The sequence below is a fragment of the Eulemur rufifrons genome, chromosome 29 (assembly GCF_041146395.1).
Source record: "Eulemur rufifrons isolate Redbay chromosome 29, OSU_ERuf_1, whole genome shotgun sequence".
Taxonomy (NCBI): domain Eukaryota; kingdom Metazoa; phylum Chordata; class Mammalia; order Primates; family Lemuridae; genus Eulemur; species Eulemur rufifrons.
Window position 1 is genome coordinate 11,977,684 of NC_091011.1, and position 26,076 is coordinate 12,003,759.

The 26,076-nt window shown below is 38.8% G+C and overlaps 1 protein-coding gene across 2 annotated transcripts in view; it reads left to right on the plus strand.

Moving 5' to 3' along the window:
• The window catches only part of COA1 (cytochrome c oxidase assembly factor 1), a 71,404-nt gene that overhangs the window by 37,850 nt on the left and 7,478 nt on the right, over nt 1–26,076 (plus strand). For both annotated transcript variants that reach the window (XM_069461892.1, XM_069461893.1), the window contains exons 2-3: nt 23,535–23,586; nt 25,921–26,017. In XM_069461892.1, coding sequence (XP_069317993.1) covers nt 23,572–23,586; nt 25,921–26,017 — 112 coding nt within the window. In that variant the 5' untranslated portion in view covers nt 23,535–23,571. The remainder of the gene's footprint in view (nt 1–23,534; nt 23,587–25,920; nt 26,018–26,076) is intronic.

A 26,076-nucleotide genomic window follows, 5' to 3' on the forward strand; every position in this document is an offset into this window, starting at 1 on the left:
CTTTTGCAAAGATGATCATTTTCATGGAGACTATAAAAGAAATCTGCTTAAAAGAAAGGAACCATTTCCCAAAGGTGAGGGTAAAAGACTTAAAAATAATTCTAAATATGATTTATTATGTTATACAAAAGATACTTGAGGAAAGTATCAGATTTTATTCTTAGTAACAGAGCAAAAAATATGACCTCTAGAAACAAAAATAGAAAGTCAGAAGAAAAAATCAGAATGAGATTTTAAAAGTAGCCAGAATGAGGAAGACCAAAAGAAAAAAAAAAAAAAAAAACCCAAACAAAAATACTGAAAATGTAATAGCAGAATAAAAATCAGTAATGGCAATGGCAAATAGCAGAACTGATCCTGCATAAAATATATACAGTATTTATGTGAGATTGTTTAGAATGAGGAGAAGAGGATGGCAGGGAGGTGATGCGGGTAAAAATGGCAGATACTGAGGACAGAGAGAGACGCACCTACTGATGAGTTAGTTCCTAAGGGAGAAATCAGAATAAATGGAACAAAAACAAAAAACAAAAGCAGAAGAAAAGTTTCTTGAGCTGAAAAAGTTCTGAATCTGCAGGTCCAAAGTATAGGCTTCATTGTATTCTAGGCAAAATTAATGAAAATAAATCCCCATTCATCTGAATTCTAGTAAAATTTATAAATTTTTAAAGATAAAGGAAAAAACTCATAGATTCAGAAATAAGAAGGTTAATCTAATGATAACAGAGGTCAGTCTTCACTGCAGACTTTTAAAAAATTTATTCTGCAGTGCATTCATTTAGCTTCTTAAATCTATGATTTGGTAATTTCATTAGTTCTAGAAAAACCTCAGCCACTGTCTCTATCAAGTGTTTCTTATCTCTACCATTTTCTATTTCTTTACTTTTTGAAACTCCAATTAAATATGTGTTGGGCCTTCTCATATGTCCTTTACATTTCGTTCGCTCTCTTCTGTACTTACCATTCTTTTGTCTCCCTGTCCTGAATTCTGTATTGGTTACTTTAGGGGTGTGCTGGTAAAATGGCTCTCCAGGGGAAGAGCCATTTGTTGATTTCCATGCTGTAAATATCCTCATCAAGGGCAGTTTCAGGCAACAAACATGACTTCACTGATGCAGAATTAGGAGGAGCTATACATAATGGGCTCTTGTAAACTGATTCAGGCTGCTTCTAGCATACCTCTAGACTTGTCTTCTGTCTTCCATTTATTAAATATCTCTGAAGCATCTAATCTGTTAAACCTCTCCATCTAGTTCTTAATTTGGGTTATTATGTTTTATTTTTAGTTTTAGTGTTTCTATTTTTTCTTTTTTAAATCTGTCACTACTTACAGTATTTAGTTCTCTGCTAAATATTTCCAAATTTTCTTTTATTTCTTCCATCACAGAAAATAATTGTTTTATAGTCTGTGTCTTATGTTTCCAATTCCTAAGATTTTTTCCTGATCCCTTTTCCTGTCTGGTTATTCTTATTCCTATCTAATTTCCTTGTGTACTACATTATCCTTGAATGGGGACTGGATATTGCCTTTGAAAAATCATTTGTAAGAAATTAGGTCCATGGGGTAGGTACTTAGTGTGCATTTATATCTAACAGACACTTGGGAGTATTCTGTCTAGTCCAGGATGATTATAAGTCTAGTCCAGGATGATTATAAACCAAGTGCAAAGTTTGAGAAAGGTAATTTGATCTTAGGCTGTAATCTAGTTCAGGTTGTTCTCACCCTGAGGATGTAGCCCTTTAGGATTCCAGTTTATTGTGAGGAGGATCTTGGGTTAGACATCCCTTGTATGGCCTTCAGCTTTATTTCTATCGTGGTCACCCTGAGAGTCAGTCACAACAGAGGTTCTAATTTTTCAAGATGAATGAAGATACTTTAGAGCACATATGGCTTCAAAACTTGCTTTTCATGCTGAATTTTCATTCTCCTTTCACTTTTTTTTATTGTGGTATAATAACATTTTAACAATTTTTAAGGGTACAGTTCAGAGGCATTAAGTACATTCACATTGTTATGCAATCATCACCACTATCCATGTTCAGAACTTTCTCATCCCAAATTAAAACTGTATCCTGGGTAAACAGTACAATCTTTTCTCCATTTCCCCCAGTCTCTGGTAACCCCTATTCTAGTTTCTCTCTCTGAATTTGGCTATTATAGGTACTTCATATAAGTGGAATCATGTAACAGCTGCCCTTTTGTGTATGGCTTATTCCGCTTAGCACAGTGCCTTCAAGGTTCATGAAGGCATGAATGTAATGTATAATGTTGTAATGTATCAGAATGTTACTCCTAAAAGGCTGAATAATATTCCATTGTATAGGTATACTGTGTTTATTCGTTCATCAATTGATTGGACACTTGAATTGCTTTTGTGGTTTTTGGCTATTGTGAATTGCTGCTGTGAACATTAGTATACAAATATCTGTTCAAGTCCCTGCCTTCAATTTTCTCTGCCAGTTTTACTGAGATATAATTGACAAATAAAAATGTCTATTTAGTCCTTTTGCCCATTTTTAAATAATTTTTTTTCTATTTATAAGAGTTCTTTATGTATTCTGGATATTAACCTTTTTTTTTTTTTTTTTTTTTTTGTTTTTTTTTTTTTTTTTGAGACAGAGTCTCACTTTGTTGCCCAGGCTAGAGTGAGTGCCGTGGCGTCAGCTTAGCTCACAGCAACCTCAGACTCCTCGGCTTAAGCGATCCTACTGCCTCAGCCTCCCGAGTAGCTGGGACTACAGGCATGCGCCACTATGCCCGGCTAATTTTTTCTATATAGATTTTTAGTTGTCCATATAATGTCTTTCTATTTTTAGTAGAGACGGGGTCTCGCTCTTGCTCAGGCTGGTCTCGAACTCCTGACCTCCAGCGATCCACCCGCCTCGGCCTCCCAGAGTGCTAGGATTACAGGCGTGAGCCACCGCGCCCGGCCTGGATATTAACCTTTTATCATATATATGGTTTGCAAATATTTTCTCCCATTGAGTAGATTTACTTTTCATTTCATTGATGATTTCCTTTGCTGTGCAGAGGCTTTCTAGTTTGATGTAGTTCCACTTATTTATTGTTGCTTTTGTTGCCTGTGCTTATGGTGTCAAATCCCCAAAAGTTGTTGCCAAGACAAATATCAAGGAGTTTTCCCCCTATGTTTTCTTCTAGAAGTTTTAAGGTTTCATGTCTTACATTTAAATCATTAATCCATTTTGAGTTAGTTTTCACATATGGTGTAAGATAAAGGTCCAATTTTTATTCTTTTCCATGTGGATATCCAGTTTTTCCAACACTATTTATTAGACAGACTATACTTTCCCTGTTTTGTATTCTTGGAGGCTTTGTCAAAAGATTAGTTGACCACATATGCATGGGTTTATTTCTCACTTTCTATTCTGTTAATTGGTCTATGAGTCTGTTTTTATGACTGTACCATACTGTTTTGATGACTACAGCTGTGTAATACAGTTTGAAATCAGGGAATGTGATGCCTCCAGACCTTTTCTTTCTCAAGATTCCTTCAAGGGCTACTATGGAGTGAGGGCTTAACGCAGGCTGAGAAAGAATTCTTGACTCAAAGATTAGAATAGGTTTGAAACAAGAAGTTAATTTTACTTTCCAAGAGAGGAAAGGGCATGGGGGGGGCGGGGAAAGGAAGAAGTGCTGGCCCCAGGGATAAGTGGATTGGACTTTTATTGTTGTAGAATGATAACAGGAGGCAGTTATGTGTGGGTTTTTTTTTTTCCTGCTATGCCGGTTTTATCAGACTTCTCGGAATGTGGTCTGGCGGATGTGGGGGAGGGCTGTGACCTTTCTGTCTACCCAGTACTCTTCAAGTGCTGTTAAACTCTTAAAGACAATCATTGTTGTCCTTTCAGGGTCTTTTGTGGTTCTATATGAATTTTAAGATTGTTTTTCCTATTTCTGTGAAAAATGCCATTAGAATTTTGATAGGGGATTGCATGAATCTGTAGATCACTTCAGGTAGTATGGACATTTTAACAATATTAGTTCTTGTAGTCCATGAACATGGAGTAGCTTTCCATTTATTTGTGTCATCTTCAATTTCTTTCAGCAATGTTTTATAATATTCAGTGTACAGATCTTTTACTTCCTTGGTTACATTTATTCATAAGAATTTTATTCTTTTTGAGGCTGTTGTGTGGAATTTTTTTTTTTTTTCCTTTTTCTTTTTTTGGGATAGGGTCTCACTCTGTTACCCAGGCTGGAGTACAGCTCAGTGCAAACTCCACCTCCTGGGCTCAAGTGGTCCTCTTGCCTCAGCCTCCCAAGTAGCTGGGACTACAGACATGCACCACCGCCAGCAGCTAATTTAAAAAAAAAAAATTTTTTTTTGTAGAGACAAGGTCTTGCTATGTTGCCCAGGCTGATTTTGAACTCTTGGCCTGAAGCAATCTTCCCACCTTGGCCTCCCAAAGTGCTAGGATTTCACGTGTGAGCCACCATGCCTGGCTGAGAATATTAAATATTTTCTTGATTTCTTTTTTGCATTGTTTGTTGTTAGTTTATAGAAATTTAACCAATTTTTGCATGTTGATTTTGTATCCTGCAGCTTTACTGAATTTGTGTATTAATTCTAACAGTTTTTTTCAGTAGAATCTTTAGGGTTTTCTTTTTTCTTTTAATTTTTTAAAAATTTTAATAGATTTAGGAGGTACAAGTTGAATTCCACTACATGTATATATTGTATAGTGGTAGAGCCTGGGGAGTCTTTAGGCTTTTCTCTATATAAGATCATGTCGTCCACAAATAGGCAATTTTACTTCTTTCTTTCTGATTGGATCCCTATTATTTATTTATTTATTTATATGTCTAGTTGCTATGGCTGGGACTTCCAGTCCTATGTCAAATAGAAGTGGTGAGAGTGGGCACCCTTGTCTTGTTTTTGATCTTGAGAGAAGCTTTCAACTTTTCACTGTTGAGTACAATATTATCAATAGCTATAGTCTTGTCATATATGGCCTTGATTATGTTGAGACACATTCCTTTATTGAGAGTTTTTATCATGAAAGGATGTCGAATTTTGTCAAATGCTTTTTCTGCATCTATCGATATGATCATATGATTTTAATACTTCTTTGTACGAATGTGGTGTATTGTGTTTATTAATTTGCATATGTGGAACCATTTTTGCATCCTTGGGATAAATCCCACTTGATCATGGTGATTCTTTGAATGTGCTGCTGAATTTGGTTTGCTAGTGTTGAGGATTTCTTCATCTGTGTTCATCAGGGATATTGACCTCTAATTTTTTTTTCTTATAGTGCTCATCTAGCTTTGGTATGAGGGTATACTGGCTGTATAAAATGCGTTTGAGTGTTCCCTCCTGTTAGGTGTTTTGGAAGAGTTTGAGAAGGGTTGGCATTGATTCTTCTTTAAGTACTTGATAGAATTTGCCTTTGAAGCCATCTGGTCCTGGGCTTTTCTTTGTTGGGAGGTTTTTCATTATTGTTTTAATATCCTTATTTGTTATTGGTCTGTTCAGATTTTCTGTTTTGTGATTCAATCTTGGTAGACGGTATGTTTCTAGAAATGTATCCATTTTTTTTAGGTTATTCAGTTTGTTGGTGTATAATTACCCATAGTAATCTGTTACGATCTTTTGTATTTCTGTGGCATCAGTTATGTCTCCTCTTTTATTAATAATTTTACTTATTTGGGTTCTCTTATTTTTTCCCTTGGTTAGTCTAGCTAAAGATTTGCCATTTTTGTTTATCTTTTCAAAAAACCCACTCTTGTTTTTGGAGATCTTTTCTGTTGCTCTTCTAGTCTATATTTCTTATACAGTCACATGCTGCATAATATTTCAGTCAATGATGGGCCACCTATATGTCATGGTCCCGTGAGATTATAATGGAGTTGAAAAATTCCTATCTCCTAGTAATGTCATCGTCATGTTATCATAGTGCATTGTGTTACTCACGTGTTGGTGGAGACGCTGGCGTAAGTAAACCTGTGCTGCCAGTTGCATAAAATTCTAGCATTTACAATTATGTACAATACATAATACTTGATAATAAATGACTATGTTAAAGATTTATGTATTTACTACACTATACTTTTTATCATTATTTTAATATACTCCTACTTATATAAAAAAAAAAGTTAATAGTAAAGCAGCCTCAGACAGGTCTTTCAGGAGGTATTCCAGAAGAAGGCATTGTTATAGGAGATGATATCTCTGTTATTGCCCTGGAAGACCTTCTAATGGGACAAGATGTGGACGTGGAAGACAGTGATATTGATGATATTGACCCTTTGTAGGCTTATGCTGATGATGTGTTTGTGTCTTAGTTTTTAGCAAAAATGTTTATAAAGTAAAAAAAAAAACACCCAAAACTTAAAAGTAGAAAAAAGCTGATAGAATAAAGATACAAAGAAAGAAAATATTTGTGTACAGCTATCAATGTTTGTGTTTAAGTTTTATTACAGGAGTCAAAAAGTTTATAAAGTAACAAGTTACAGTAAGCTAAGGTTAATTTATTATTGAAGAAGGAAAAATATGGTTTTTTTTGTTTTGTTTTTGAGACAGAGTCTCACTCTGTTGCCCAGGCTAGAGTGAGTGCCATGGCGTCAGCCTAGCTCACAGCAACCTCAATCTCCTGAGCTCAAAGGATCCTCCTGTCTCAGCCTCCCGAGTAGCTGGGACTACAGGCATGTGCCACCATGCCTGGCTAATTTTTTCTATATATATTTTTAGCTGTCTATATAATTTCTTTTTATTTTTAGTAGAGATGGGGTCTCGCTCTTGCTCAGGCTGGTCTCAAACTCCTGACCTCAAGTGATCCTTCCGCCTCCACTTCCCAGAATGCTTAGGGTTATAGGCATGAGCCACTATGCCTGGCCCCTCTTTTACTTTTGACTTGGTAATTTCTTACTGTGTTGTCATCTTTTCATTGAAAAGATGAAAGATGTTTTAAAATACTTTATACAGATTATTAAGTTGTTTTCAATAGGCAGGTTGATCTCTAAAACCCACTTCACTGTTATTGGTAATAGGAAATTTCATTAGTGTTTTAAATCAACTTGATGAGTGCACTCATGAGACCTAAAACAGGTGACGGGAAATAGCCTTTTGTTAGTGTTCTTAGCTTTTAAATACTGTTTGGTTGCTATTTTTATGGGGAAAAGGTACAGCTCATCAGCATATATATATTTTTTTTGTATAACCAAATTATTCAGTAGTCTAAATTTCATTTTAGGTTTATAATCTTATTAAGTAGTAAATGACTAGTTGGAGAAACAAAGACATAATATTTTATAAAGGAATCATTAAAGCATTCCTATCTCTTTTTTTAAACCTCAGATTTATTACCACACAACTTACTGAATAACAATTTTTCCTATTTTGGTCATTAAAAATATTCATACATCACATACATGAAATATATAGTGTTGGAGTTTGTCTTTCCTAGTATGCTGTTGGCTGAAACCAGGCTTCTTTCCCAGATGTTTTCAACGGGCTAATGTAGAGTTTTTAGAGACACAGTTTCTTTACCAATACTATAAAAGTTATGTTTGAAAGAATTGAGCATTTTTCTCTATAGTATTTCTATGAACTTTCTTCCAATAATGTTCAACAAGAGAAAGCTAAACTAATGATAACAAAAATTTATAAAAAGTGGAGAAAATAAAGGATTAATTCTTAAGGCTAAGAAAGTTAAACATTAAGCATTTCGAACTGGCACCCTACAAAGGATGAAGAGACCATCTCAAGGGGACTTAACAATTGGCGAGGACAACCATAGTATCATACATAAATTAAGCTAGAATAAAGACCAGTGTATGCCATAGCTCTTTTAAGAGTGTAGAGCTTTCTTGCATAGTTCTTATTAGTAGTAGATTCCCTTTGCTACCATGGTGACCATATAGTTTAAGATGCACAGTTATTTTTCTCAGCCAGTTTTGGATGTGTTCTGAAGGTTTTTAAAAATTAATATGTAATAGTTATACATTATTTACCCAGTACAGTGTGATATTTTGATACGTGTGTACAATGTATGATGATCAAATCAGGGTAATTACCATATCCATCATCTCAAACATATAGTTTCTTTGTGTTGGGAATATTCAGTATCCTTTTAGCTATTTGAGACTATATAATATTAACTATATTTATTTTACAGTGCTGTAGAACACTAGAAGTTATTCCTGCTATCTAACTGTAATTGTGTATCCTTTCACAAATCTATTCCTATCCCCTCTCTTCCTCAGTCCTTCCCAGTCTCTAGTATCCTCTGTTCTACTTTTTACTTCTATGAGATCAACTTTTTTTTAGCTTCCTCATATGAATGAGAGCATGTGGTACTTAACTTTCTGTTCCTGGCTTATTTCACTTAACATAATGTCCTCCAGTTCTAGCCATGTTGTTGCAAATGACAGGATTGGATTCCTTTTTTATGGCTGAATAGTATTCCATTGTGTATGTATACACCACGTTTTCTTTATCCATTCAGTGGATAAAGTTGTTAGACAATTGGGTTGATTCCGTATCTTGGCTACTGTGAATAGTGCTATAGTAAACTCCATCTCTTTTTACTATTTTAAGTTTTTTTTCCTTCAGTAGTAAATCAGTAAGGCTTGGGTCTCAAATTTAAAATGTCACCTATTTAATCATGTTTAAGTAGGTTGATAGAGGGGTAACTTGCCTATTTTTAAGTGTTGGAAACAAAGTTGATCTTAATCATACTGTCTTGAAATGATATGCAGCAAGCATTTTAAATTTAATGTTTTAAATTTTATTTCTTCTAAGGGATGTCCTTAACTATTAGTGACTGCTTTGTTCATGAGGGGGCAAGGGCAGCATTCCTGTAAGTGAGAACCAGAAACAGTCATCACTGATGGATAGTAGTATTTAGGGATCTATTAAGGGTCTCAATATTAAAGGAAGCAGCAAAGTATTGCTGTAAGTGATTTATTCAAATAGTACAGAGGAGCCACTGATTAACATCTGGCTTTGTTTGAGTTCAATATAGGATTCCTTGATGAGATTTTTCATGTAAATTCTGAGTTGTAGCACTTTTTCTTTCTCTGTGTATACTCTTTCTCTGTGTGACATCCTCCTCCAATTCAGAGTAGTGAATGGTCCTGAGGTGTTTAGCAGGTAATTTGTTACATTTAAGAATAGAATTAAAGTTTATAATTAATTTATCTTTACAGTATAAATTAGAGTGGATTTACACTTAATCTTGTAATATTTATCTACCTGTTTCCTTTAGCAGAGGAGAAGGTGATGGTGTTACAGTGAAAGCAATTATTTATTCTATACCCTGGCAAGGTATTTGTGATTGTAAATGTCACCTATTGTGTGTGTTGGAGAAGAAAAAAACATGAAGGGCTAATCTTGTGTTGGGGGTTTCTAAGAAAAACACAAATTGTAATATGTGTTGAAAATAAACTGGAATGATGACCTTTAACCTTTAAAATTACCTTCAACCAAGCAATTCTATCAATTTTATAAGCTGCTTTGAAAATACTTCTGCCATGGTTCAGCTTTGGAGAGAGGTGAACCATGGAATGAGGTAGTCATGGGAAGTCTGCCCTTGAATGTCCAGAAGATAAGCCCTGATACTGAGTCGCACATATTTACTCCCTTTGTGATTAACTCAAGTCTATTCATCAAGGAAATTTTGTCCTTGACTCAGGTCCATTTGTTACAGATCACACCAACTTCAGGATTACATCAGGCTAAAATTATGGACAAAGCAAGTTTCTGTGTTAATTCTTTTATAACACAAGGAGTGGTTTATTATCACATTGCTCATAGTAATATCACCACAGTTTTATATGTTTAGGGTGATTTCTCCAACTTTTCCACAAAGCTCTAGAGTTTTATAAAGCCCTTTTCACTTTTGGAGCAAGAAAGAAATAAACTTTGTTGTGTGTTAATTAGATGCTTACCACTTGCCAAACATTATATTATATTGAAAACAAGACAAATAACAGTGTCTACTTGCAGGCAGAGATTTTTGTTAGGACCATGTGATACATAAAACAGAACAAAAGTTTACTCAGAGTTGAATTTTAAGAATGGTTTTGATTTTTATCAAAGACCATCTTATTGATAAATGTTGAAGATTTATAATCTATAAATATGAAGTATTAGAACTATTATTGGGTGGACAAAGAGGAGAAGACTTATATAAAAATTCTATTTAGGAAGCCATTAGTGAGTGCTCTTTTTAATTTTGGAAACTGATAGTTATTATGATTACAAAAATTAGTAAGACCTGATTATGCCCTCAAGGTACTCAAAGTATATGAGCATAAGAGCACCTCACATCTGTTTTGTCCTTTATAAGTTACAAATTGCTTTTATGGTTTTATCTCCATTATTCTTCAAACAGTGCTGTTTGGGCTTTCCAGCTGGGGTAACAAAGGCCCAGAGAGACTAACTGAAGAATGGAGTGGATACTTAGCCCACTCCTGTGTTTCTATAGTGTCTTTGTGAAATAGCGACTAAATGAGGAGGAATTAGAAAAGCTATGTAATAAGTTATTCATAGTAGCACCAAGGACAGTGTGGGACCTTCATCACACATAATGCAAAAGATTTGGAAGTATGAAGATACAGAAGAACAAATGATGCTGAGATATCACTTCGTACCCACTAGGATATAAGTACTTTCCCCACCCAGTAAAAATAGTTAACTGGTCTTGGGCATTTACTATATGTTTGGCACTAGACTAATACTCAATTTTTTTTTATATTTAAAAATAAAAAAAATTTAGTGGCATTTCATCTTGGATTTGATGTGTATTTCCTTGATAGCTAATGATGTTGAGCATCTTTTCATGTGCTTATTGGCCATTTATATGTCTTCTTTGGAGAAATGTCTATTTAGATCCTTTGCTCATTTTTTAATTGAGTTGTCTTTTTGTTACTGAGTTACAAGAGTTCTTTATATATATATTCTAATTCTTTATATATTATATTCATTGCCAAATATATGCTTTGTAATTTTTTCCCTTTCTGTGGGTTTTCACCTTCTTCATGGTATCTTTTATAACACAAGTATTTTTAATTTTGACCAATTTATCATTTGTGCTTTTCTACTAATTCAAGCTAAAGCATTGCCTAATTCAAGCTAATGAAGACTTTCTCTTATGTTTTATTCTAAGAGTTTTATTGTTTTACCTCTTACATTTAGGTCTATGATTCATTTTGAGTTGATTTTTTTTGTGTCTGGTGTCAGGAAAGGGTCTAACCTCATTATTTTGGATGTGGATATCCGGTTGTCCCAGCATCATTTGTTGGAGACTATTCTTTCTCCGTTTTATTGTCTTGGTGCTCTTGTTGAACATCAGCTGACCATAGAAGGAAGAGTGTATTTGTGTACTTTCATCAGTTGTTTTTAGATGACAATTTTAATGCGATGTCAATAAGTTATTATTAAGCACATCCTGTGGGCCAGGCACTACCATAGGTTGTAGAGTTATAGCAGCAAACACAACAAAGTCCTTGACCTCTTGCAGATTATATTTTAGTAGGGAATGAAAAGGTATGTGAAGAATATAAAACATGTTGGAAGATTAGAGAAGGACAAGAATGTTTGTGGGGGTTACATTGTTTTCTTCACATAGCCCTCTGTCTCTTGTTTAGTGCATCTAGCTCTTCTGCCATGTATATAGTTACATTTTTATATGCATGCCTCATCTACCCAACTAGGCTAAACGGCTCTTCAAGTCAAGGTCCGTCCTTCTTTGCCAGTCTATCCTATATATGATATATATAGTAGGTGCTTAGTGGGTATTTGTTGACTGGATAAATAGATTAATTACATTGGGGAACTGAGTTTATGATGAATGTTTTACACACACACATTTATACATTCATAAATCTTTATAATATTCATGTTACTCAGAGCTGTTAGAATACTTTGGAGATAAGAGTGGAATCCATTATATTTGTTTTGCTCTGGATTACACGTACTTTTTTAATCTAGAAACTCAGACCATGTCTCCCTGCTTCAGCCCAGATTTCTATTTGGTACTTACCTCGGCCAGGACCCTGCTGGCCTTCCCTTCCCCAGTCAAGCAGTTTCGGCCCTCAGTTTGTCCATATTGGGTGCTTCAGCACCTCTCTCCCTCCTGTTTCCTTTAAGAAGTGAATCAGTATTTCGAGTTTTAAGCCAACAACAGAGTTATGGGTGGGTCCTAGGTCAAGCAGAGTTATTTGATGTGATGGTTATTCTTATGTGTCAATTTTTCTGGGCTTACCTGGTAAAATATTATTTCTGGATGTATATGTGAGGGTATTTTCAGAAGAGATTAGGATTTGAATCAGTAGACCAAGTAAAGAAGATTGCCCTCACCAGTGTAGGTGGGCATCGTCCAACCTGTTGAGGGCCCACATAGAACAAAAAGGCAAAGAAAGGGTAAATTTGCTCTATCTGCTTGAGCTGGATTTCAAAGAACTCTTCTCAAGTTCTGTGCAAGCACACATCGGAATAGGGCTTTTGTATTTTTTTCTCAAAAGTAGAGGAGAGTGATGTATGTGAATGTTTCCTTAAGTTCATGAAAACTTGGGGTATTTAAAGATTTCTTAAACGAGACACAGAAATATACTAACCATAAATGAAAGAAATTGGCAAACTGGATTACATTAAAAAAATTAGGGACTGTTCATCAAAAGTCACAATAAAGTCTAAGTTTAAAGACAGAAATTTATTTCCTCACAGTCTGGAGGCTATAAGTCCAAGATCAAGGCATCATCAGGTTTGGTTTCTTCTGAAACTTCTCTCCTTGGCTTGTGGATGCCGACTTCTCCCTTTGTGTTCACATGGACTTTTCCTCTGTGCGTGTGTATGTCTGAGTCCAGAATACCTCTTAGGAGGACACAGTCATTCTGGATTAGAGCCCACCCTAAAAAATCTCATTTTAATTTAGTTACCTCTTTAAAAACCTTATCTCCAAATACCTTGATGTTCTGAGGAACTGGGGGTTAGGGCTTCAACATAGGAATGGGAGGACACAATTCAGCCCATAACATAGAGTGAGGGAGAATGTAGACCAGGTAGAGGAAGGGAGATTGCAATAACAGGATTCTCCAGAGAGGTGAAAGGCAAACAGGTGGACATGTAAGTCTGAAAATAAAGGGAGGATTTTAGGGAGGGAAGAGTCAACTATAGGTCTCTCAGATTCCATTTCTAATTACTGATAGCAACTTGTTTTATTTTTATAAATTCTTTTTCTAAAATGGAGGCTTTTAATAGAAATGCTGAAGTAAATGTTTAATAGGGTTTGCCTTACTCATACCCACTTGCAAAATGGTTATGAATTAGAGTCCATTATATGACGTTTTTGATGCCAGAAAGTACTGAATTATCTTCTTGCTGTGGTTTAAAATCTACAAGAGAATGGCTGTGAAATGTATTTTGTTCAAACAGATGAGACATCATGACTAATCAGATTTAGGAATTATAGTTTGCTATTTAAAACTTTCCACCAAGACTCTTTTTTTTAAAGACACAGTTTCGCTCTGTTGCCCAAGCTGGAGTGCAGGGGCATCATCATAGCTCACTGCGACCTCAAACTTCTGGGCTCCAGTGATTCTATTCCCTCAGCCTCCCAAGTACTTAGGACTTACAGCCATGTGCCACATCTATTTTTTATAGGGATGGGGTCTCGCTCTTGCTTAGGCTGGTCTTGAACTTCTGGCCTCAAGCAATCCTCCTGCCTCGGCCTCCTAGAGTGCTAGGTTTACAGGTGTGAGCCACCGCGCCCGGCCAAGACTATCATTATCAAATTCTAACTGCTGGGTGGTTTTGAATGCTCAAAATTTTTGTAAGGAGATTTAAGGATAATATTGATAAATTCTGTGAAATCACTCTGCCGCATGCCTTGTCCTTCTCTGTTCCCCCAATATCCAATTCACTGACAAGCCTGTTAGTTCTGCTTCATATCTCAAGAGTGTTTACTTCTTATCTCCACTGCTACCAGCTAGTCCAAGCCACCACCGACTCTGTGCTAGACTACCGCAGGAGCCTTTTAACTGGACTCCCTCCTTCCATTCTTGCCCCTTCTAGAGAAATCTTAAAAAAAAAAGCCAGATTATGCCATTCCCCGATTGAAACCTTCAGCAGCTTCTCATTACACTTGGAATAAAATCCAAACTCCCTACCGTACCTTACAAAGACCTACATGGTGAAGACCCTGCCCTCTTGGCTGTCCTCATTTACCACCCTCCTTCACAGAGCCCTTCGCTGCCTCAGGGCCTTGGTGTGCTTCACGCCCTTCCCCTGGTTTTCAAGTGATTCCTTCAGTCTCAACTCAAATGTCACCTTGGCAGAGATGCCTTCCTGCACCACCACAGCTAAAATGACTCCTTCCCCCTTTCATGTTCTCGCATGTCATGGTATTTGTTTGTTTATTTTTCAGAGAGTATTCACATATATTACCCACTTAAATATTTCAAGGTTTTTAAAAAGGAGCATTGTTGAGAGGTAGGAGTGAAATTTGAGTAGATTTTAAAAGAACTATCCCTCAGCATGTTATTTGGCCCCAAAAAATGTAGTTTAGAAAAAAATTTAGATTTCGTTCAGTATTTGGATTTTATAATTCACTATGACTACTAGGCACATGTTTTATCAGATATTTGATTTTATCTTACATATTAGTTTGAGTTGATTTATTCTTAGATAACATTTTAGTACATCTTTGAGCTGATTCAGTGGTAACATCTTTAAAAAATATGTGTGTATATATACGTGTGTGTGTGTGTGTGTGTGTGTGTATAAAATAGACTTTCTTTTTAAAAACAGCTTTAGGTTTAGCAAAATTGAGCAGAAAGTGAGAGAGTTCATACATAGCCATCCCCCCCGCCCCAGGCCCCAGCCCCCAGCCTCCCCTGCCATCAGCATTAGGCACCAGAGCGGTCCATTTGTTATGACTGATGAACCAACATTGACCCATCATTTTCAACAAAAGTCCATGGTTTGCATTAGGGTTCACTCTTTGTGCTGTACATTCTATGGGTTTTGGCAAATGTATAATGACGTGTGTCCACCATTATAGTGTCATACAAAATGGTTTCACTGTGCTAAAAATCCTCTGTGCTTTACTTATTCTTCCCTAGCCTTTTCAGATTGGTTTCTTTCATTTGATAATATATGTTTAAGGGTCCTCCATGTCTTTTCTTGGTTTGATAGCTCATTTATTTTTAAAGCTGAATAATATTCTGTTGTCTGGATTTACTACAGTCTATGTGTTCATCTGTTGAAGACATCTTCATTGCTTCTAAATTTTGGCAGTTATTGTTAGAGTAAGAGAAGGAGACTAGGAGACAGGGCTGAGACCGGATGCAGGGGCTTGCAAACTTGGGCACAGGTGCTGAAATATACAATCCTCAGGTAGAAGCTAGCTGGGCTACCACGCTTTAGGACTCGGATGTAGGAACTGGCAGAGTGGGTACAGGTGTTAAAGTCTAATTAAGGGGGGCTAATAACTGTAGACAAGAACCACCTTCAACTAGCTTCTCAGCTGTCCATGAATTTTGGCCAATTACAATATCATTCGCATTGTAGTTTTAACAGTTCTTTGCCCTTGAAATCACCATGACAGTTCCAAAACAACTATCTAAAGCAGCAGTCCTCAAAACTTTTTGGCACCAGGGACGGTTTCATGGAAGACAATTCTTCCACAGACGGGTGTGTGGAGGGGAGGTTGGAGCTCAGGCGGTGATGGGGAGTGGCTGTAAATACAGATGAAGCTTCTCTTGCTCTTCCAAACTCACTTCCTGCTGTGCGGCCCAGTTCCTAACAGGCCATGGACTGGTACTGATCCGTGCCCATGCCTGGGAGTTGGGGACTGCAGATATAAAGTCTAAAAATGGAAGGGAATCTAGTTCTAGGAATTACTACCCAGATTTTTAGTAAAAACCAATCCTCCTCTTGATTTATTCCTCCCCTCAATTAGTGAGACTTCAAAAAGCCTCTGGGAAGCTACATCTTCCCGGTGTAGCTGTTCTTTCTTTCTTGTGTATATCTTTACAGGTGGTTTAAATGGAATTTGTGAAGTCATATCAGAAAGCAGTAGCCTGGTGCTCTCTTAAACTAGATGGCATCTTTCTTTTTTTTTTTTTTTTTTTTGAGACAGAGTCTCACTTTGTTGCCCAGGCTAGAGTGAGTGCCGTGGCGTCAGCCTAGCTCACAGCAACCTCAAACTCCTGAGCTCAAGGGATCCTCCTGTCTCAGCCTCCCGAGTAGTTGGGACTACAGGCATGCACCACCATGCCCGGCTAATTTTTTTTTTTGATATATATATTTTTAGCTGTCCATATGATTTCTTTCTATTTTTAGTAGAGATGGGGTCTCGCTCTTGCTCAGGCTGGTCTCGAACTCCTGAGCTCAAACGATCCGCCCACCTCGGCCTCCCAGAGTGCTAGGATTACAGGCGTGAGCCACCGCGCCCGGCCGGCATCTTTCTTTATTTTACATTTTATTAATCTTTTAAAAAAAGTTAATCCTTTCTATTGGTACGGGGACTCTCTGTCCAGGTAGTCATAGTCTCCCTGGGGTCACTAACAGATACTTTTGATAGAAAGAGTGTTGGACAACCTTTCATTAACATTCCTAGCTCAGCTTAATTAAGGGGGCAGGCCACTCGTGCAGGGAGTTCGCCTCATGGTTAACCTGAGTTAAGAATAAAAGGTTACTTGAAGCTTTTATCTGGAAGCATTCAAATTATTCTTTGACGCCAGAGCCAAAACTAGGTTAAAAAGCCTGCACTGACATTTTAATGCTCAATTTTAAAAATGTTTAACTTCTTAGTCTTTTAATTTTTTTCTTAATCTTTTATCATGTTTGAGTACTTGCTTTTATATATTTTTTTTTGGTATTATTAGCCTTTTGTCTCCCTTATCTTAAATATAAGGCATTTCATTCTTTTAAAATGTTTAGTCCTCTTTTATCTCTTTATTTTTGCCATTCATACTTTTTTTCTTGAATACCAATTTTTTAAATCTGTTTTTGCCCTTTTTTGGTTTTATGTGTTCCTTATTCTGTTATTTTCATTTAAATTCTTACTGCCTTGATTTTTTCATCTCTATTTTCCTAAGCATAATTCCTTGTACATAATTCCCTGCACTGCCTCTCCCCTTCCCCCCCACATGGTTTGTTTTTTAAAGGCTGGAAGGATATATAATCCCCAGGGTGGTAGTAGCAGTGAGTAGTGTCCATTCAACAAATAGGGAAGAGCCATCTTTTCTTTTCCTCCCAGTAGTGTCTAAGTAGATTTTATATCTTTTTGTTTGACCTTGTCTCCTTAAATTATTAGCTGGGAAGATAGTGATTAAAATTGTTTCCCAGAGCAGCAGTGATTTGCTTTCTGCCGATGGGAATGGTTTGTGGATAGCATATACTACCTGTATGAGAAGTTGATTGTTCTGAAATCCATGGTCTGTAACGTGGGTTTTGTGGCTCAGTGGAAAGACCATGGCTGCTGGGGTCAGACAGATGCCTGTGGTAGCTCTGCCATGGAATAGCTGCATGACCATAGCAAGTTTTAGAACCTTTCTAGAGGCTTTTTGTAGCTCAAAAAAGGGCAAAGATAATATTTACCTTTCATGGTCAATATAAGAAATAGTAGTGCATGTAAAAGATCCTGCATGGTGCCTGGCCCATAGTAGTCACTCAGATTTGGGACAAGCCAAGCCAGCCATATATCATCCAGAGGAAAAGAAGTGAAGTGATAGATTATGCCTGGCAAAGCCCTGCTTCCGAGAAGAACCCTGAGGTGCTAATAGGCCTGCTAGGAGGGTCACATGGCCTATGTTCATGGACAGGCTTTTGGCCCTGCTCCTACTTGAGCTGCCTGTAATGCTGCCTCTGCTGTATTGATAAGACAAACCATGGTCTTAACAGTTTGGGGATAGTGGTGTAGAGAAAAGAATCACTTTAATAAATAGACTCAGCTTTTAAGACAGGATATTACAATGCGAAAAAAATGCCTCTTAAAAATCAAGGGTTTTTTGGGGAGATGTTGGTCAAAGGGTACAAAGTTTCAGTTACACCAGAGGAATAATTGTTTGAGATCTATTGCATAGCATGGTGACTTTAGTTAATAATAATGTATGATATATTTCGAAGTTGCTAAGAGAGTAAATTTCAAATGTTCCCACCACAAAAAAATGGTAAGTATGTGAGGTGATGGATATGTTAAATGTATCAAAACATCACATTGTACCCTATAAATATATACAATTGTTATTTGTCAATTAAAAATTGACAAATTTTTAAAAATCCAAGATTTTTGTCTGTAGTTTGGTCCATCTTCTTTCTCAGCTGGGTTTTGGGATGGTTGCCTTGTTGTGAGGGTCTCCTGAGCTCCCCTCTAATTAAACTTGGGGTTTCATCTCAGATTGACACCATCTGACCTGGCCCGCTAGGGTGGTCTGCTGCTTGTCCAGTGCCAGAATCCCTGGGAAGAGGGGTCTGTTCCAGTCTCTGAAGGTGTGGTGGGAATGGGTGGTGTGTGGCACAGGTAGAGGAATAAGCTGTTTCTATTCTCTAGCTTCTCAAGAGCTCCTAAAGGATTACCTGATCTGCTCTCCAAACTTAGGCCTTGTGCTTACTTTATGTGGTTTGTTCCCGTTAGTCCACAGGTTCCCAAGCTTGGCTGCATGTTAGGTTTAACTGAGAAGGTTAAAAAATACCAATGCCTGGGTTCCACCCCTGTAGATTCTATCTTAAGTGGTCTGGGTGTGGCCTGGACATCTGTGGGTTTTTTTGTTTGTTTGTTTTGGGGGGTTTTTTGGTGGTTTTTTTTTTTTAAGCTCTTCTGGTAATTCTGATATGCAGTTGAAGTTGCACCCCTGACTGCTTCCACCCTCCCCTGGTTGGGTCCTGCCTCTGGCTTGAACCCTCTGGCTGCTTCTGTTCATCCCTCCTACTGATGCTTCCTGCAAACCTCTGCTTGGCTCGAGCGGAGGCTGATAGGAGGAGTCTCCAGCCTTGTGCCTGCTCAAGCAGCTGCTGGCACCTGTTTTAACAGACTGCACTTTGGCTCTAGAAAGGGCTTCAGTACTTTGAAAAACGTTTTATAAACCCTGGCCTTTGGAGGCCGAAGTCACCTGTTTGTGTATCAGAGCAGAGCTGGGACTGCTTTCCTGGGAGACCTTGGCCAGCACTTTGTTCCACCTTCCTGTGGCTAACCAGCCCCTTGATTTTCAAAAGGGATGTGACCCTTTCTTCTTGGTTAACTAAATTTATTTATTATATAAATTCATTGGTTAACTCAATCTGCCCTTACCTGGCTACACAGTAGACTATTAAACTTGGGTTTATTACAGAGAATGTCACATCAAATTTTTAAAGTTTCAATTCTTATCAGAAGCTTAGTTCTAAGATATTCCTGGAGGTAGTCTAAAATCTACTTCTATTTCTCTATAGTGCCTTTTTGAAAGAAATTTTTTTTTTTGGGGGGGAAGTGGGGTTACTTAATACGTTCTTCAAAAGACAGTTCATGGGGCAGGTAAACTGAAGCTGTTTGAAAAGGAGCAGGGGCCACCCGTGCAGTGGTACCACCTGGAGTCCCAGGCACACCAGAGGCTGAGGCAGGAGGATCCAGTAGGACCAGTGCAGGGTTGTGTGTGCTATAATCGCACCTGTGAATAGCCATGCACTCCAGCCTGGGCTGCATAGAGACCCTGTCTCTTAAAAAAAAAAAAAAAAGCTAGCATGGGCTGATCTCCCTTCCAGCCCCCTACTGTCAATCACACCTCAACCCTGCTTGGCACGGAGGGCTCCTGTAGACCAGCTTGGTCACCACTGCCTGAGCTCTCCATTGAGTCAAAGCAGAGATCTTCACATTGAGTCTTCTTTTGGCTGCTTATAAAATTTGTTGTATGTTTTTTCTGGGACTGTGTTCGTGGCTTTCATTATTGGATGTTATAAAAAGTCACTTGAAAGTTGAGAACTTTTTTTTTTTTTATTCTCAGGATGTTGTTTGCAACACCAGCCACTTCAGAGAATCCTTTCTGAGCATTCCTGGGAGAGGTCTTTCTGAGGCTTCTGCCTTGTTAGGAACTGTTGTATTCCTCCTCAGCTATAGCTTTGCCTTATCTTGTGGACACTCTGGACCGTGTAGTAGCTACTCACTTCCCATTCTGCTGAGCACATGGGAAGCTCAGTGTCAAATATGTGATAGTATATACTTTTGTGCCCTAACTTTATCCCAGCTTTATTTCTTGTCTTAAAATTATTTTTCATTTATCTTCATTTTCTCATCTATTTTCTTTTTCAAGGTATGTATCTTTTAAAAAATATTTAATTGTTATGGGTACATAATAGTTGTGTATCTTTACAGGGTACATGTGATGTTTTGATATACGCATACAATGTGAACTACTCAAATCAGGGTAATTGGGTATCCATCACGTTAGGCATTATTGTTTCTTTGTGTTAGGAACATTCCAATTCCACTCTTTTAGTTACTTTAAAGTATATCCTAACTTATTGTTGATTAGAGTCACTTTATTGTGTAAAATAAGTGTTGCTGTTAGCCCCATCATCCTTTTTGGAATGGGCTAGTGTACAAATTAGTAAATAAATAAGAACTATCCTAAATATTTTAAGAAATCAACCACTCTTACTACCTTGGTCTTGGCTCTCATCTTTGCTGTCTGTCACAGAAGCCTCCTGGCTGGTCTTGCTGCATGGCTCCTGTCCCCCAGGCTGCCCATCCTTCTGCCCCAGAGAAGTTGTCCTATAGCCTGTCACCTGCAGAATAGAGTCCAGCAGCTCAGGGTTAGGGTCTTTGTTAGCAGTCATCACCTCCCCACCCCCACTTGCAGGCCTGTTTCCTGTGGCTCCCCTCCTGTGCCTCATGCTTCTGCAGTTCTGCCCACTCTGCTTTCGCTTGTCATTTCCCCTCATCTGGAGCCTTTTTCTACTCCTTCACCTTTCTCTGCTCAAGGTGAACTTCCTCTGTGAAAACTTTGCTGCTCCCCTCCGAGGGGCTGACCACTTCCTGGGTGTCACTTCCTCTCTTGGTGCACATGTCTGGTCGCTCAAACCAGGCTGCTGCTAGCTCGTAGACACCTTTGTGCAAATTAGAAAAAGACTGTCTCTCTTCCTGCAAGATACTTTATAGTACTTCCAACTATTGGTAAACTGACTTAAAAAAGATATAAATCTATGATGTCTCCAGTGTGAATGGTGCCCTGCTAGGGTTGTGTGGTGCACAACTGTGCAGTTGTACATGTGGCCCTATCTGTGTTGTAATTATGTGTTTGATTGTCTGTATTCCCCTCAGGATCAAGGAGAATATCTTTATATCTTGATAGTATTTTTATATTCTTACTGCCTGACCAGAGCAGGCCCTCAGTAACCATTTGCTAAATAAAAGAAGGAACGAAGATACAAGAATGTACCATACCCTGTCTGGAAAAAAGTAGGAAAGGTATGCCTGCCAAAGCCTTTTACACTGAACATTAAGAATATATTTTCAGGCGTGGTGGCTCACGCCTGTAATGCTAGCACTCTGGGAGGCCGAGGCGGGTGGATCGTTTGAGCTCAGGAGTTCGAGACCAGCCTGAGCAAGAGCGAGACCCTGTCTCTAGTAAAAATAGAAAGAAATTATCTGGCCAACTAAAAATATATATAGAAAAAATTAGTTGGGCATGGTGGCACATGCCTGTAGTCCCAGCTACTTGGGAGGCTGAGGCGGTAGGATCGCTTAAGCCCAGGAGTTTGAGGTTGCTGTGAGCTAGGCTGACGCCACGGCACTCTAGCCTGGGCAACAGAGCGAGACTCTGTCTCAAACAAATAAATAAATAAAAATATATTTTTAAATCTTTTGATAATTTTGGTACCAATGAAAATTTTTCTTTTTTTTTCTTTTTGAGACAGTGTTGCTCTGTCACCCAGCTAGAGTGCTGTGGCATCATCCTAGCTCACTGCAACCTCCAACTCCTGGGCTCAAGTGATCCTCCTGCCTCAACCTCCCGAGTAGCTGGGGCTACAGGTGCACGCCACCATGACCAGCTAATTTTTTCTATTTTTAGTAGAGACAGGGTCTCGCTCTTGCTCAGGCTGGTCTCAAACTCCTGGGCTCAAGTGATCCTCTGGCCTTGGCCTCCCAAAGTGCTCTGATTACAGGCATAAGCCACCACACCTGGCCAAAAAAAAAAAAAAAAAAAATATATATATATATATATATATATATATCAGAAACTTTTCCCACCTCATTTCAATATTTCTGTAATTAGATATCTTAAAGTCAGTGTACTATGGTGGTTGAGAGCACAGACCCTGGAGCCAGACTTTTTGTGACTTTGGGCATGTTACATAACCTCTCTGTGCCTCATTTTGCTCTTCTGTAAAATGGGGCTTCCTCTTTCATAGGGTGGTTGTGAAAATTAAGCTACTTATTTTATGTAAAGTGCTTAGAATAGTAACAGGCACATAATAGTAAGAGATGGAAGTGTTAGGTGTTATCAATATTGTTAAAGGCCATGTGTAGGTTTACTATACTGTTGGTTCTTTTTAACCCTGAAAAGCTGTTTTTAATCCATGGTGTACAGCCTACGTTGCTGGCATCGTGTTTCTGTGGGTCCCGCCTTGTGCTGATCCGTTTGTGTGTGGTCAGAGCACCTGCCCCGTGCGCCCCTCCCCCACGCGGCCCTCCCCCGCCCACACCGGTTTTCTGGTTACTGCAACAAAAGGTGCACAGTACCAGACAGGAAGCCAGCGGCTTTGTGTTTTCTTCTTAATTTGGTAAAAGAGAAGGAGGAAAAACCAGGGGCCTTCACAGACAAGGCTTGTATTAGAGTTTAAATTTAACTTCTTGTTCATGTTCTAGAGCTTAGATTGGTAATAAATCTTGGCTGTGTGAAATTAATGTAAACTGAAATAAAATCTCAAGCTCCCCCTCAGTTGACTGAATGGGCCCTCTCTTGGCCAAGGGGATACCCTAAAACTGAGTTGCTGGGCATGAGAAGGGAGGTCAGACATGCTTCATCATGCTCCCCTCCCTTCTTGGAAATATCCTGTGTAACTCATTAACAGGCCGAAGGCTATCCAAGACAAGCTTAATCTACACCTGTAGGTCCTCAATTTACTTAACAGATCACTTGAGTCTGGGTGGGTGTCTGGTGGCTTGTCTGTGATTAACAGACTTCCTTATCTTAAAACAGTCGAAGCCTTTAGACAAAGCTTCATTTCTTTAAGCAATTACAAATCAAAGAGTCTTTAAACCCACCTATAACCTGTAACACTCTCCCTTTGAGATGTCCCACATTTTCAGGCTGAACCAATGTATGCCTTCCATATATTGATTTACAACTTTCCATGTAATTCCTGTTTCTCTAAAATGTACAAAACCAAACTGTAACCCAACCACAGGGAGTCCACTTGCTCAGGGCTTCTTGGGCATAGCTCCAGGCCATGGTCCTCAAATTTGGCTCAGAATAAACCTCTTTAAATTATTTTACAGAGTTTGGCTTCTTTTCCATTGATATTGGAAACCAGGGAGCAGTGGGTTTGAAAAAAATGATTGTAATGTAAAATCTTCTCTCGTTGCAGGACAACTTTCGTTTGATGATTTTCAGGAGAGTTGTCCATGATGTGGCAAAAGGTAATGGAATGTTCCAGGGTCAAGGTCCCCATTAGAACCTGCCAGAGTATTCTCAGGTTAGATAATAGATGAAAGTCACTCTCTGAATAGTTATGTGTTTCTTCTGGTCTTTAGTGTACACTGTGGCTTTAAACTCAGATGAGGGATGGAACGGGTATTTTTTGCATCGTTTAAGGATGTATTTTTCCCTGGCTCTCTTGCTGGCTTTAGAAGCAGTAACACTGTGGGAAGCTCTGCATAACTTAATCTAGCTGCCCCACCCTGTTGAGCTTGCTTCAAATTAAGCAAGATCTGACTAATGCGTTCTTTGGATATGCTCTGAGCATTTTCATTATGAGAACTAAAAGGCTTTTCCCAGATCACATTACTGTAATTGACTTTACACTAAACTTTGATACTCTTACATTACCAGTAAGTTATACAGTACCAGCTGAAACTCTCAAGGCAGTTGCTGTACATTTGTTTGGGGTTTCAACAGTCTTGTCTTAGTTGAACAGAACAGTATTTAAGTAGATAGTACAAAGATGATCTAAAATTTCATCTCCCTAATCTGTTAAATTGATCAAAGCCCTTTATATATATAAACCTGGGTTAAATGTTATTTCATTATAGAACTGGTCAACTTTAGCCTGCTCCAAGGGTGTATTTAATTAATTAGTTCTCAGAAAAAAATATCCACATGAGGGACTTTCTTCAACAGGGTTTCTGTGGATTCCTTTACCTTCAGCATTTCAGAAATGATAGGTAGACAGTTGTTTTTACTCTCTGTGTCCTGGAAGGTGGAGAAGCAGATGGGGAGAATGTATTTACCTGTCCTCACAGTGGAGGAATTAGCATTATACTCAGTTTTTCTGTGTTGCAGTATCTCTGACCCTTTTAGGTCACATCTAAGGCTGGCTTTGTTAAAGGAGCACAATTAAAATTGAAAGTTAAATCTTGAAATGGGGACACAAACACTTCTGAAGTCATCTTTTCCTTTATCTAAAAGCTAGAATTTCCATCTGTCCAAAATTTCTTTCCTTTTTGGAAGAATGTCAGCAAAGACAGAGAGGAATTTACCTAAATCTTACCTAGGGTGAGGCTGCCCTGCAAACTGAAAACCGATAGAAAGAATTTGATTCACAAATATATTTTGTTAGGTCTGGCTTTTTTTTTTTAAGAGATGGGGTCTCACTCTATTACCCAGACTGGAGAGCAGTGGCTGTAGCTGGGACTACAGGCGCATGCCACCATGCCTGGCTGTTTTTTTCATTTTTGTAGAGATGGAGTCTTGATGTGTTGCCTAGGCTGGTCTCAAGTGATCCTCCTGCCTTGGCCTCCCAGAGTTCTGAGATTACAGGCGTGAACTGCCACACCCAGCCTTTTTTTTTTTTTTTTTTTTTTTTTTTTTTGAGTTGGTTGACGGCATTTAGAATCTGGGCGATTTCATATAAAAACCTGATTTCTGGCACCTCTTGAAAAATTGAAAGATCCATTGAGACTTGGCCCACATGGCCACAGTTAGCTGGAGCCAGGTTGAAGCTGCCCCCCTGGCTGGGCCACCCGGTCTTCACTTTGCAGTGCGTGCTGTCATTTATGTGACCCTTCTGGCCTTGTGGGCATTTGAATTGTGACCCCTGTTCTGTCCTGTTTTGTAGCCTGGTATCTTACAGCCTTCCAGAAAGTCCTGGCCAGTATGAGCAGTGATTAAATGGCTACCAGGAGGGAGGGGAACTGGCACCACCGAGGCCCACGTGCTGTTCCCAGCCCCACCCCAGGCCTTCAGGGGACAGGAGTTAACGCTAGGGTGGATACGGCATGCTGTATTTACTGAGCTGGCACTACTCCATCTGTTCATTCAGTCTGAAAGTCATAATCAAAGTTTCCTCATCCAGGGTGTGGGGCATTTTTCAAAATATGAAAGAAAGAAGCCAGTGATAGCTCCAGCCCATTTGTGGGCTTACAAGACCAGCTATTGCCACAAAAGGATACGCTTCCTGTTTACCAGTTGGTCTGAGACAAAGTGGCTGTGCTTCCTGGCCACGCGGGGCTTGGCACACAGGCTGGGTTCTGTCTGTCAGGGTGGTGGGGCTGAATGCTCGCTCTGTGCTTGGCCGGCTGAAGGCGGCAGGCCCCCCCCAGCATGGATCCTGGACAAGGGCCACCCTCAGGAGGGTACTTGATTTGGCTCCGGAACCAGCCCTGGCATTGGGAAAGGAAGCAAATGGGGCAAGCCAGCCTCTTCTCCTTGCAGGCTTCCTCCTTGGCTGTCCTTTCCCCGGGGGGCCCAATCCAGGCAAAGGCCGTTGGCACAAAACTGAATCTCACAATAAATTTGTATCTTTTGTTTTTAAGCATCCAGGAAGCAGGATGTCAATGCCTCTGGGAAAGCTGATCCTTTTCACCAGTTTGGCTAGTGGGGCCTCTGTCCTGGTGTATTACCTCATGCAAAGTGAGTACCTGCCAGCTGCCTGGGGCATGGCCGCCTCCTAGTGCTCCTGCTCCTTCATC